The sequence below is a fragment of the Sorex araneus genome, chromosome 1, assembly GCF_027595985.1.
Source record: "Sorex araneus isolate mSorAra2 chromosome 1, mSorAra2.pri, whole genome shotgun sequence".
In the NCBI taxonomy this organism is placed as follows: Eukaryota; Metazoa; Chordata; class Mammalia; order Eulipotyphla; family Soricidae; genus Sorex; species Sorex araneus.
This window is the reverse complement of record NC_073302.1, coordinates 202,572,871-202,586,884: the sequence shown is the minus strand read 5'-3', so window position 1 is coordinate 202,586,884 and position 14,014 is coordinate 202,572,871. Positions and strand designations below refer to the sequence as shown.

The 14,014-nt window shown below is 40.0% G+C and overlaps 1 protein-coding gene across 1 annotated transcript in view; it reads left to right on the top strand.

Moving 5' to 3' along the window:
* Positions 1-14,014, top strand: part of ARL6IP6 (ADP ribosylation factor like GTPase 6 interacting protein 6) — a 32,482-nt gene that overhangs the window by 6,601 nt on the left and 11,867 nt on the right. The window contains exon 3 of the mRNA XM_004620510.2: positions 2,371-2,503. Coding sequence (XP_004620567.1) covers positions 2,371-2,503 — 133 coding nt within the window. The remainder of the gene's footprint in view (positions 1-2,370; positions 2,504-14,014) is intronic.

Here is a 14,014-nt window from a genome sequence, read left to right as displayed (position 1 = left end):
GTATCACTTTACCTCCTTTATGCACTCATTTTTCTTCGAAGTGATCACTTTCCACAGTCATTATCATAGTGGTCCCTTCTCTGCCCTAACCACTTTGTGGCTAGCATCCTATTAAGGACCAGTCCTCCTGGCCTTTGTTTCTATCATCTTCAGGTGTTATTCCCCACAAATAAATGCCATCATTTGTTTGTTCTCCCTCTGAGGCATTTCACTCAACATGAAGAGTGTTATTTTTAGAGTGAAAACTGTAAATTTAAAAATGCAATTGAATTATGATTATACTGATAAAAAGGTTTCACATTGTTATGTGAAAATAGCAAAATCAGTATAGTTTTCCTGGTGAGAATCCCATTTGTTGAAGATAGAGAAATATATGTTTATATGCCTGTACATTACTTTCATAAAACTGGCTCCATATATATCTACCCACATGACCCAGATATCAGATTTTTAGAAAAGATGTTGAGGGGCCAGAGTGATGGTACACTGGGTATGGCGTTTGTCTTGCACACAGCTGACCCGAATTTAGTCCTTTTACACCTCAGGTGGTATCCCAAGCCTGCCAAGAGTGATTGCTGAGTGCAGAGCCAGGAGTAAGCCCTGAACACACCCTGAACACCTCCAGGTGTGATCCCCCCAAAAAAAGTGGTTGAATGAATTCTTGATTCTGGTTATTAATTGTGGGAGAAAGTCTGTATGTTTTTGTGCCTTTTAAAACTTATGTTAAGTCTTGTTAAGGAAAGGGTTTATAAGATAAAATTGTTAGATTAAGAATTCTAGAGACATATAGTAACTTATTACAAATTTAGAGGCTGGGTTGCCAAATTCTGTGGCTTTTTCTGCTTATTCTTGAAAGATTTAAGTAATTTTCAGAAAAATAAGCACTTCTAAGCCAGTGTTTCTCAATCAGTGGCCAAATGGCCCCCTGTAGGCTGCAGAGCAGTCCAAAGGGCTTCGGGTTAAAACTGCATACAAGGGGGCCACAACATGAAACTAAAGGGCCACCAAGTAGGATGGGGGTAGGGGAGGCACAGGAGGAGGCAAGAGGAAAAATCAGAATTGGAAGTGGGCCATGGTTGGAAAAAGGTTGAGAAACCCTGTACTGAACCATGATATTAACGTGTGTATTTTAGCCTTATCATTATGACTGATACTGTTTTTATCAGTGAGCATAGCTGTTGTTTAGTTAAAAATGAATATGAAATCAATTGCCCAATATAAGTCAAATAGAAGATTGTAGACTAATAGTGATCAGTTTTGGAAACCCAAGAGTGTTCTTGTATTAGACTTGGCAGGTGTTTTATTAAAGCATCTAGGAAAGAAACTTGATAACTCTGAGTCATGTTTTGTTATATCTTTAATCATTTTTTCCCAAGAACTTAGAAGTTTCATCATTCCGCAGCAATTCTCAAACATTCCTTATATATATATTTTTTAATTGCCATCATTATTCTTTGTTTTGGTTTTGTTTGGAGGTCACACCCAGCTGTGCTTAGGGCTTAATCCTGACTACACCTTACTCATTGTACTGTCTCTCTGGTCCCATGTTACCATTATTTTTCAGCAGACTTCATTTTTGGCAAACGTAATGTAAACTTGTCAGTTGTTTTAGCAACTCTTTGGCACTATAGCCACCCACAACTTATAGTTGTACATTATGTAAATCTTAGCTTCTTTTTGATTCTATTATCTCACTGGGTTAGCAGGGAAGTTGTAGCTCAGTTTTTACTTAGGTCTGTCTAAGTAGTCCCAAATTGGATTAAAATTCTAAAGGCTGCCACTGCTAGGATATTAGATAAAGGTTCACTTTAGTACTTAAGACATTTGCACAAGTGAGTTTCTGCTAAATCTCATTTTGATTAGGGTGACATCAGATTTTTACCTTTCTGGTATTTGGCCATCTTCTGCTATGTTTCTTTAAGAAAATAAATTCCAGTCTGACGAAAATAACTTCTAGGATCCCAATTCGTTTGTAAATTAAGGATTAACTTTTGTTCATATACTGAACAAGGTAAATGAGTCAGATTGTAGTTTATAGGGAATCTGTAAAGAATGGATATCTAACTGTGACTCATATGTCAAAAGTATGGGAAATACTAGTAAAAGTAATATAAGCTGTGGTTCACAAAGTTAAACGAAAAATGTCCACATTTAGTGTGAAATGTTTTCGATATTTTTCCTACAGTTGACATTTATACAACTAAGAGTAAGTTCTATTTCTGAGTTGAATTTCTTTTACATGTGTTTAACCTTAATTGGATCAGAATATTTAATGATGGAGTTCTAATTGTACCTTCGTGTTTGTACATTATTTAAATGTAACTTGATTTTCTGTTAATCACGTTTTTGCCCCTCCTCTCTTCCACTAAGGTTTCTGGACTCTACTTGCAGTCTCATTGACTGCTGGATTCTGCTGCTGCAGCTTTTCCTGGACAGTGACTTATTTTGACTCTTTTGAACCAGGAATGTTTCCTCCTACTCCTCTCTCTCCTGCCAAGTTCAGGTAAGTCATCTTATTCCTTCAGGTTGCTTTTGTTTGCTTATGCTTGTGGTTTGGGTGTCTGCCACTGCACTGTTGTTCTTGACTTAACCCTTTTCAGTCCATTGAAAACACTTCGAGTAAGAGGCTGCATAATTGTAAGATGACATGTTTAGGTATCAACTTTTAATTTATAATATACAAGTGGCACAAGGTTTTCTTCTTGGTTAATCTTTAGATAAATTTAACACTTTATCCTTGACAGAGCAGTCGTCTTTCAGATAATAAAATCCAGTAAATGAGACTTGAGAAACTTTAATGACTGTCCTTTGGGGTCAATACTATCAAAACAGCTTTTGAGTGCCAAAGAGAGAATTCAGAGATTGAGGTATTAGTACAGGGGCCAAAGTGTTAGTACAGAGCTGAAGCACAGGGATTAGGCCTCGCCTCTGGGAGGCCCCTGTTTGGCTCCCAGTAGAGGGCCAGAAGGAAGTTCCCAGTACCTCTGGGTATGGCCAAAGCCCCCAAAATAAACAACTTATGAAAGTTGAACTGATAGTAATATTGTATGTTTTTCCGATAATGTATGCGTGTAATGTGTAAAATTTATGGATAAATGATCAGACTTAATAATTTAACCAGACTTTTCTTTGAAATGAACTTTGGGCTTAACAAACATTTATGGCACCCAATTTATGTGTCTAGATTGGATTAGGCACACTACATAGCAGAGCAATATTAAATTTCTTTAGTCTTATCTCATGAAGAGTTTCATGAAACTTAGTAATGCAGTTGCCCTAGTTTAGCCTGAGAATCAAAGGTTTGGGTATAAATGTCCACATAGAACCACATAAGACTTCTAGTTTATTTTGTAAATAATAGGGGAGGGAGAGGATAAAGACTAGAAATAAGTTCTGTAAAAGATATGTTTATTGGGGCCGGGGCGATAGCACAGTGGGTAGGGCGTTTGCCTTGCACGCGGCCGACCCTGGTTCGATCCCCAGCATCCCATATGGTCCCCCAAGCACTGCCAGGAGCAGTTCCTGAGTGCAAAGCCAGGAGTGACCCCTGAGCATTGATGGGTGTGACCCAAAAAGCAAAAAAAAAAAAAAAAAGATATGTTTATTATTAGAGTATTATAGTTATTGCTGTTATTACTACCAACTAGCCCTATCATGGATAGCTTGTAGAGATTGTATAAAATCTGTTTCAGAGACTATAAAGTTCTGTAAATGATAGTTAATAATCATTAGTACTGTTGGTCTTAATTATTAAACTAATATCTCAATCTTAAAATTATATCTTTGAAAGTTTTGGCCTCAAGCTGTGGAGATAATTCAGAGGACTAGTGTGTGTGCCTGGCATGCACCATGCCCTAAATTTGATTCGTGGCACCACAGGTTCTCAACACTGACAGATGTAGGTAGCCCTGGTGACCTTTAGCAACACTGGACCCAAGCATTGAACCATCCCACAATGCCAGGCTGAGAGTGTGCAAGTGTGCCTGCACCCCCTCCCATTTCCCAGTTCACTGAATTCTGCTTGGGAGACACCCCCTTCAGAAATAAGCGATTTCATATTTTTAATTGTTTTAGCTCTACTGAGTTATATCTAATGGTACCGTGCACCGTATAGCTTCATTGGAATGCCCATTAACATCAGTTTTTGTTTGTTTGTTTGTTTGTTTTTTGCTTTTTGAGTCACACCCAGGGATGCATAGGGGTTGGTTACTCCTGGCTCTTTACTCAGGAATTACTCCTGGCAGTGCTGGGGAGACCATATGGGATGCTGGGAATCGAACCTGGGTTTACTGCATGCAAGGCAAAGCCCTACCCGCTGTGCTGTCGCTCCAGCCCTGACATCAGTGATTTTTAAGAAGAGATACAAATCTAATGTGTTGATATAAAATTGATTTCAGAAGTCTTTCACAAAGTACAGTCTCAATTTTTTTTTCTATTTCTGTCTTATTTTCCCCCTAATATTTAGCTATAAAATAATCTTACAACCTGGATTTTAGAAAGTACCTGGTATATAGAACAACAAAAAAACTTAGGCAGACCGTTTGACGGTTTTTTTTTTTAATAGGCTATTTTTATCAACATCAGAGTCCCAGTTAGCAAGGATTAATGCCTTCATTACTTCATTCCTTCGACAAACCCTGCTTTTCCTGCCTTTTGTAATGTAATGTTTAGCCTTTGCACTCCTTCTCCCCTAATATTTTTGCCCTGTTGTGGAATGTGGCCAATTTTCTTGACTTCTTGTGCTCCTTACTCCCTAGTTCTCTTCCCATGCTTCTGATTTATCTTACATATTGCTATCTTCTTAGAGTCAGGTTTTAGTAACAGCTTTATTTAAAAGTGTTGTTCCTTAATATTGTATGTGTGTGTGTGTGTGTGTGTGTGTAGCAAGATAGTTTTCATTGAAACTTATTTAGAAAGATGTGAGGGGAGAAAGAAGTCTGTGTTTCTGCAGGCTTCTTCAGAGGGAAAGTAGATAAGCAAAGAAACATAGTGACAGGCAAGCAAGATATGTGTTCAAGGGATTCAAGGCAGAACACAGGCTAGTGTGAATTCCTTTGTTTAAAAGTATTCTCCCATTGCCTTCAAAATAAAGTGGAACTGTAAAATGCAAGTTTTTGCTTGTATTTTACAAGTAAAGTGACCTCAATTTTCCAAGTTTACTGTCAGCTCTTTTTCTCCTATATTTGTACTGTGGATACATCGGCATCCCCCAAATAAAGGATGCACTTTGGATAAGCAGTGGTTCTACTCTGGCAGTTTTCTTTCCCTAGAATGTCATTTCCTTTTCGGCTTACAAACTTTTGGTGTTTTCTTAAAGATCTGGAATTTAGGGGCTGGAGAAGTAGCTGTGCTATTAACTATGTAGCTGTGTCCGCCACAACCTTGGTTTGAATCTCAGCTCCTCAGATGTTTCCAGGGCACCCACAGGTGATTGCTGAGCAGAGATAGGTGTTGCCTCTGAGCACTACTAGGTGCAGCCCAAGAGCCAAAAAATGGAAACAAAAATAACCACAATTCTGAGGATAGTAAACTAATTTTTAAAAAAACTATTTTTATCTTCTAAACTAAAGCCAGTAGTGATAGCCCTCAAATTCAATGTGTTTGTTCAGTCTTAAGTATCAGATTATAGATACAGATTTCTTGTTTTAATGGTTAGTGCTGGTGATAAGGCACTTTTTTGGAGGGGGGTGGGCACACCCAGCAATGCTCAGGGGTTACTCTTGGGTCTGGGCTCAGGAATTAATCCTGGCAGTGCTTGGGGGACCATATGGGATGCCGGGATCAAACCTAGGTCAGCTGCGTGTAAGACCCTACCAGCTGTACTATTGCTCTGGCCCCAGTAAGGTGCTAAAACAAGGTGCCTGCCTAATATACAGCCAATCCCAGTTTGATTCCTCGTGCCACATGTGGTTCTCTAAGCATCATCAGGAGTGATTCATGAGCAGAGCCAGGAGTAAGTCCTGACTGTAGCCCAGTGCGGTGTAACCTACATATATCTGTACACATATTATGTATTTACGTACGTACATACATATTTGAATTCTTTAAGAAAAGTTAGTGATACTGGTGAAATTAAATTTCATAACCTGCCCTCTGGTGCTTGTGGAAGATAATGCAGTTACTTCAGAAATGTTAGAAAAAGTATATTCTCTATGTCACCAGTAGAGTGAGTGCTTGGATAGAAAAAGAAGTTTAAGAAAGCAGCAATCTTCACAGTTATACTTAGAAATCAGATTGTTATATTGTATCAGTTTAAAACTACATAAAATATTTTCATAAAAATATTTTGTGGGTTTTTTTTTTGTATTACCTAAAATAAGTGATGCCTGGCAAGCTACCCATGGCGTATTGGATATGCCAAAAGCAGTAACAGTTAAGTCTCACAATGAGAGACGTTACTGGTGCCCGCTTGAACATATCAATGAGCAACGGGATGACAGTGACAGTGACAATGTAATTATCCTATTTATGTAAAAATTATGCATTTTATTGAAATATTTGTTAGAAGTTGAAAAATAGAAAAAACTCATGATCAGAAAAAAATGACTGCCACGATAGTGTAATTATCCTAGTTATATAAAAACTATGCATTTTACTGAAATATTTGTTAGAAGAACAAATAGAAAAAACTCATGATCAGAAAAAAATGACTGCCACCATTTTGATCTGCATTTCTTTCCCCTTTTGACATGTTGGGTTTTTTTACATATTTTAAACTGAAAAATTAGGATCAGAAATGTACATGTTTTGCAATCTACGTGTGTGTGTGTGTGTGTGTGTGTGTGTGTGTGTGTGTGTGTGTGTGTGTGTGTGTGTGTGTGTGTAGGATTTTTTTATTTGTTTAGGAGGTCTTTTTGCTGCTTGTTTGCGGGGGAGGGAGGCACACTCTGCAGTGCTCAGGTCTTACTCCTGGCCCTGCTCTCAGGGATCACTCTGGCAGGCTGGAGGAACCATACCCACTGTACTATTATTCCAGCCCAAAGCAATAGTTATTATTGAATGAAATTTACTTAGACATGAGGGGAGAGAAAGAGAGGAAGTATGTTTCAGAGGGAGCACAGGCTTTTCTTCAGAGTTGACGAAGCAAGCAGAGATACATAGGAAAAAGCAAGCAAGAGGGAGCATGGGCTTGAAGAGCAAAGTCTGATGGCTTTCAGGGGAATCTTTCATACAGTTTCTCCACGTGGTCTTTTCCTGAGTTTTTGCATATATAAAAGTTGATTTGGGCATTGCTACAGGAAAGCCTTGCACTCTTGCTGGTTTTCTCATAATTTGATCCCTTGCAGTGTGGACTGTCCGTTCATAATCTCATGGATTCTTCTGTGGCTTCACCTTTTCTGAATGATCCACCTTTTTCTGGTTTGAGGTCTGGGGCAAGCCACTTTTTTTTTTAATGAAAATATATTGTAATTTTTTTCCATCTAGTTTTTCTTTCAATTTTTTTGTTTAAAATAAACTTTTAAGATAAGTTAGGATATGTATCAATTAGTCTCTTAAAGGAAAGTTAATATAAATGGTAGCTGGATTCTAAAATAGTTTATTAAATAGGGATTGACTTAATTAAGAAGAAACTAGACCTTTTATTTTTTAACTTTGTTTAAAAATTAAATCACTGTGAGATACATAGTCACAAAGCTGTTCATGATCTGGTTTCAATTATATACTGTTCCAATACCCATCCCTGCACTAGTGTCCCCAGTACCCTTCCTTCAGCCCCCTCCACCCACAGCCTGCCTCTGTGGCAAGTACTTTTCTTTTCTCTCTCTCCCTCTCCCTCCTTCCCTCCCTCCCCCTGCCCCGCCCCGTCTACACTTGGGCATTATGGTTTGTAGAATAGATACTGAGAGGCCATCATATTTGCTCCTTTACCCACTTTTAGCACATAGCTCCCATCCAGAATGTTCACTTCCAACTATCATTGTCATAGTGGTGGCTTCTATATCCGGACTGCCCTTTCCCCCTGCCCTTGAGGCAGGCTCCCGTAGCCCAGTCCCCCTGGCCTTTGTTTCTACTGTCCCTGAGTATTTGTCTCCTACTCTGGTGTTTTTTTGGTTTTGGTTTTGTTTTGTTTTGCTTTTTGGGTCACACCTGGTGATACTCTGGGGTTATTCCTGTCTCTGCACTCAGGAATTTCTCCTAGTGGTGCTCGGAGGACTATGGGATGCTGGAGATTGAACTTGGGTCTGCCGTATGCAAGGCAACCACCCTACCCTCCTGTAGTATCTCTCTTGCCCCACTCTGTTTTTTTATATCCCACATGAGTACAATCAATCACTCTGTGTCTGTCCCTCTCCTTCTGACTCATTTCATTCAGCATGATACTCTCCATGTCCATCTTTATAAGTGAATTTCATCTAACAGCTGCATAGTATTCCATTGTGTAGATGTAATGCAGTTTCTTTAACCAGTCATCTGTTCTCAGACAGTTGGCTTGTTTCCAGATTCTGGCTATTGTGAATAGTGCTGCAATGAACATAGAAGTGCAGATGGCATTTCTGCTGGTTTTTTTTCCCTTAAGATCAGTATTTTTTAATTTTTATAAAGTTGTTCACAATGATTTATTACATTCAGTGTTCCAACTCCAATCCCACCACCGTCGCACCTTCCCATAACCATTATATCCAATTTTCCCAACCACATATATAGCCTGCCCCTATATAATAAATTACATAGCCCCTGTATAATTTATTTATATAAAATAAATTGTTATGAGATTATTGTATCTTATCCTGGAGCCATTAAGCCCTTGTATGAGATTATAAAACATGTTGGTACAGGTGAAGCCTTGTATATTAATATTTACTTGATTGGTTACCTTCTATTTTACATCCCATCCAATGTGGTATACTACCCCTACTATATCGATGGTGTAGAGTTTGAGATGTTGCTCTAGAAATTCTAAAATTCTAATGGGGTGACGCAGTTGGAGTTAAATTTTTAACTGGATTGTATATTTGGGATCTGGAAGCTAGTTGATCTCTCTCAAGATTCATTTATGAGTCTCTGGATCATGGCTGGTTAATGAGCCTATATGGCGCCAGAGGCAGCTCATGGGCATGACTGCCCAGCTCCCTGAAGCACGGGGAGATGAGGGAAGGTAGCCCATCCCCAGTCCGTGAGAGCCTGGGGATTCCAGTCACAAAGTCCCTGTACCTGAGTTTTTCAGCAGATTCATTTTTGGGTGAGACTTGTTCTGAGCTGTGTAGTCCAGCCCTGAGCATGGCAGCGATTTGAGTGTAGAGATTTTCGGCTAAAGGAGCTTGTTTGGGCAGGTGGTGAGCTCCTCTACCCGCCTCCAGCATGCCCCCCATGAGACTCAGCCTGGTGGGGAGATTGAGGAGGTGTGTATGTGTGTGGGGTGGGGGGGGGTGACTGGAGGATTTCTGCAGCTTATAAAATCAGTTTTGGTTTGATTTGGTGTCACACCTAGCTATAATCAAGGCTTATTCTTAACTGGTATTCAGGGATAACTTTCCTGTTGTTATTTTCGCTTTTGCAGCACACCCAGCATTAGAGCCAGGAGTAAGCCATGCTTAGGGCGTAAGATTGTGCTCAGGGATTACTTCTCAGGAGCTTAAGAGACTATATGTGTGTTCTGACTATATGTGATATTCAGGTTGGCTGCGTGCAAGACAGGCACCTTACTTGCTGTACTGTTGCTCTGGCCCCTCAGAGATCATTCTTGACAGTGTTTGGAGGACCCAGTGCTATGCTCCGGATCAAACTGGGGTCTGTTGCACGCAAGGCAAGTGACCTCTACCCTCTCTCCAGCCCAAATATTCATTACTTTTATCTTTAGTCAAGCATGAAGTAAAACCAGGTCTAGTTCATTTGTTTAAAATAGTCTTTTTGCTATCCTCTGCAGATTTAAGTGTGTGATTTTTTTTTTGGGGGGGGGATCAGCTTTGGGGGCCACACTCTGATACTAAGTTGCTATTCCTAGGTCTGTGCTTGGGAGTGACCCCTGGTGTTACTCTGGGGGCCATAGGTCGTGCTGGGAACTCAAACCTGGGTTTGGGGGATGCCTTAACCCCTCAGCCTCACTACTCTCTAGCCCAGTTGTTTTACTTTTAAGACTATTATATAATTTTGGTGGGGAGGGTCATGGGAAATGAAAATATATTTACTATTGCTGTCAACTAGTTGTGTTTCCTTAGGAATAAATAACTCAAGGGGAGAAAACAAACCCCGTTATTGCTGTTTAGTAAATGTTTCGGAGAAATATTTTGTGAAATCAGCAGTTTGGATCAGTAATTCACTAGAACAGATGAACTTAGAAATAAACTCCTTATGTTTTCTTTTTCCTTTTAAGTTTATATAGATAATATCTTTGTGGTAGGGAGGGGAGGTGGGGGAATGGGGACCTCCCAAGTGGGACTGAAGCAGAGCAGGAACTCTTGGCTAATCAGCTCAGCCATGCAGTGCAGGAGTCTGAGTTTGCAGTGCTAGGGGTTACTCAAATCAGCAGCACAATGCTGGGGATATTCAGGGATACCCCAATCATGCTCAGGGCACCTGGTGACGCTCCAGGGACTGAACCAGGATCTACAAGGTCAGCACCTTACCCCTTTCTATCTCTGGCCCCACATGATATCTTAGCTCCATGAAGTAGATGGGATTCATAAACAACCGGAACTTACTGCTTATTCTGGAGACAGGAAGTCCATCGGAGTATTAACAGCTGGTTCTTTGAAGGCCAAGATTGTTTTGGGTTGTAAGTGGCCTCCTTGTAGCCTTACAAAGCAGAGATGAAGTTTTCTAGTGACTCCACTGATCTCATTCATGAGGGCTTTACAGTCACTTCATAAGATCCTAATTATCTTTCTAAGGCACTTAAAATAAGATTTTGACATGAATGTATGTAGTGTGTTGTGTGTATGTTGAAGGATCAACATGTTCAGCCTAAAACAGCTTTATTTTATTTATTTTTTTATGGTTACAACATATATTTTATTCCAATGAAAACACCCACTTAAATATTAGTTCTGACATTAAAGACAGCCTTCTAAACATTAAAATTAAAACAGAAGTGTTAAATTATAATGGTGAAACAATTATTTATTCATAGAATTGTGAAGCAGTTTTCATTCCCTGTGGCATGGAAAATTAAGAGTAAAAACTAAAATTTTAATAACTAAATATCGCTTGAACTACATCTGTAGTCATAATTTCATGACCAGGCTATAAAGGATACTAATGACTGGAGAACGGATCTCATATAAAAATTCAATGAAGTTTTAATTACTCAAATGGCACTCTTAAAGGCCTTCAACTATGACATAATTACCAAGCAGGATTCATAGTTTTTTTTAAAGCTAAATATAAAAAGGAGGTAAATTTTCTTTTCTTTTTTTTCTTAATGAATTACCATGAGGTACTGTTATATGCTTAGAACCTTTCGTGCTTACGTTTCAGTCATACAATGATGGAGTACCCGTTCCTCCATCAGTGACTTATCTCCACCACCATTGTTCCCAGTAACCCCCCCACCTCTGTGGCAGATGCAGCCCCTTTTACACTCTGTCTCCCTTTGGGTGTTCTGGTTTCCAATACAGGCATAAGTGGCCATCATGTTCGGTCTATCGTCTACCTTCAGCACACATCTCCCATCCCAAGTGGGCCCCTCAAGCTTCCTTACTTGGTGATTCTTTCTCGGAGTTGCCTTTTCCCCCATCATGTGAGGCCGGCTTCCAAACCGTGCAGCAGTCATCCTGATTCTTATCTCTACTACCCTTGGGTGTTAGTCTCCCATTTTGTTACTTTATATTCCACAAATGAGTGCAGTCCTTCAATGTCTGTCCCTCTCTTTCTGACTCATTTCACTTAGCATGATAGCCCCCATGGTGATTCACTTATATGCAAATTTCATCATCTTGCCTTTTCTAATAGCTGCATATAGTATTCCATTGTGTGAATGTATACCAAAGTTTCTTCCTTTATTTTTTTTTAATTTATTTTATTGAATCACCATGTGGAAAGTTACAAAGTTCTCAGGCTTATGTCTCAGTTATACAATGCTCAAACATCCGTCCTTTCACCAGTGCCCATATTCCACCACCAAAAAAAAAAAACCCAGTTTGGGGCCGGAGCTATAGCACAGCGGGTAGGGCGTTTGCCTTGCACTCGGCCGACCCGGGTTTGATCCCCGGCATCCCATATGGTCCCCCAAGCACTGCCAGGAGTAATTCTGAGTGCAAAGCCAGGAGTAACCCCTGAGCATCGCTGGGTGTGACCCAAAAAGCAATAAATAAATAAATAAAATGAAGGGCTTTAAAAAAAAACCCAGTATACATCCCACTCCTCACCCCCCCGAACTCCCCCCTGCGTAACTGATAAATTTCACTTCCTTTTCTCTTTACCTTGATTACATTCCATATTTCAACACAAAACTCACTATTGTTGTTGGAGTTTCAACACAGAACTCACTATTCTTGTTGGAATTTATCCCCCAAGAATACAGCCCTATTGACAAGGAAATATTTGATAATTAGTATTCCACTGATGAGAATGAAGAGATAAAAAGTCAATTTCTGTATTTTAGTAATTAAGTCCAGGGAGATTTAAGTTGGAAATTGAATCATTTCCCTTCCTGGAGCAGCATGGAGCAAAAGCTTAGTTCAGGGGCCGGAGCGATAGCACAGCGGGTAGGGCGTTTGCCTTGCACTCGGCCAACCCAGGTTCGATCCCCGGCATCCCATATGGTCCCCCAAGCACTGCCAGGAGTAATTCTTGATTGCAAAGCCAGGAGTAACCCCTGAGCATCGCTGGGTGTGACCCAAAAAGCAAAAAAAAAAAAAAAAAAAAAAAAAGCTTAGTTCACAGTCTGGATACATTTGCAAGCACTCGCTGGAACCCCAAGTCATATAGCTGGCTCTGGATCCTGCTCGTTCCACAGCCAAGCGGCTGTGCAAAGGCATGGCCACCCGGGTCGGATCTCGGCTGGAGCTCAAGCTCCGGCCCCGGCCCAAGACTGCCCAGGCGTCCCACTGCTAAAACAGAGCTTTAAAGCTGAGAAATGTTTTCTTTTTATTAAGCGGAAGACCTTTAAAGAAATAAGAATGGAGGAAGGGATTTGCACGGTATATTTTCAGACAGATAATTGACTCTAAAGGGGTGTATTGGGAAGAGGGTGGTGCCAGGGATTAAACCTAGAAACTTTAAACAGATAATTTTTGCAGGGAATAGGGCACACCTGGCAGTATGTGGGACTTCCTCCTGACTGGCTCACTCATTAATCACTTCTAGGGCTTCAGGGTCCCAGCATCCTACTGGGAATCAAACCTGGGTTGGCGGCATGCAAGGCAAGCAGCCTACCTGCTGGAGCCCCCAAACAAGTAACTTTTTCCTAAGTTTAGGTCACATTGTTACAAATAGTGTCAGCATTTATGGTTTTGATGAACAACAGTTACTGCACCTCACCACCTCAGTTTGCCTAAGACCCTTCAACCACTGACCTTAGGTTACTCCTAGGTTTACCTCTTCCTTCTCCATCTCCTTGCAGGGCCTGCTAATCTTGGTCTGTCATCTTTCGATACTATCTCTTTTTCCTTTGTTTTCTTTCTACATATACCACAGATTAGTGAGGTCTGGTATTTCATAATACCCTCCAGTTTATCCAAGTTGCCGCAAACTGCAAGATTTCATCTTTAAACTGCATTGCATTCGATTGTGTAATAAGCCACTTCTTTATGCAGTCATCTGTTCTTGGGCATTTGAATTGTTTCCTTATTGTGGCTTTTGTATTAAGCTCTACAGTGAACATAGGTGTTTATATGTATATTCTCTTATATAAATTCTGATGATTTGCAAACTGTTTCTTTTGCTTTTGTCCATTAAATATCTTAAATTTTCTTCAGTTTTTAAAAGTCTTTATGTGATTGTGTTATTTGCCCTGTCTTAGAGGTCACTGACTCAATGTTCAGCCTCTGAGTTCTGCTACCATACTCTTCAGCTGTCATTTCTGTTTGAATGAGTTCTTTAATTTTTTCATCAATCTTGCATTGGTTTTACTGAC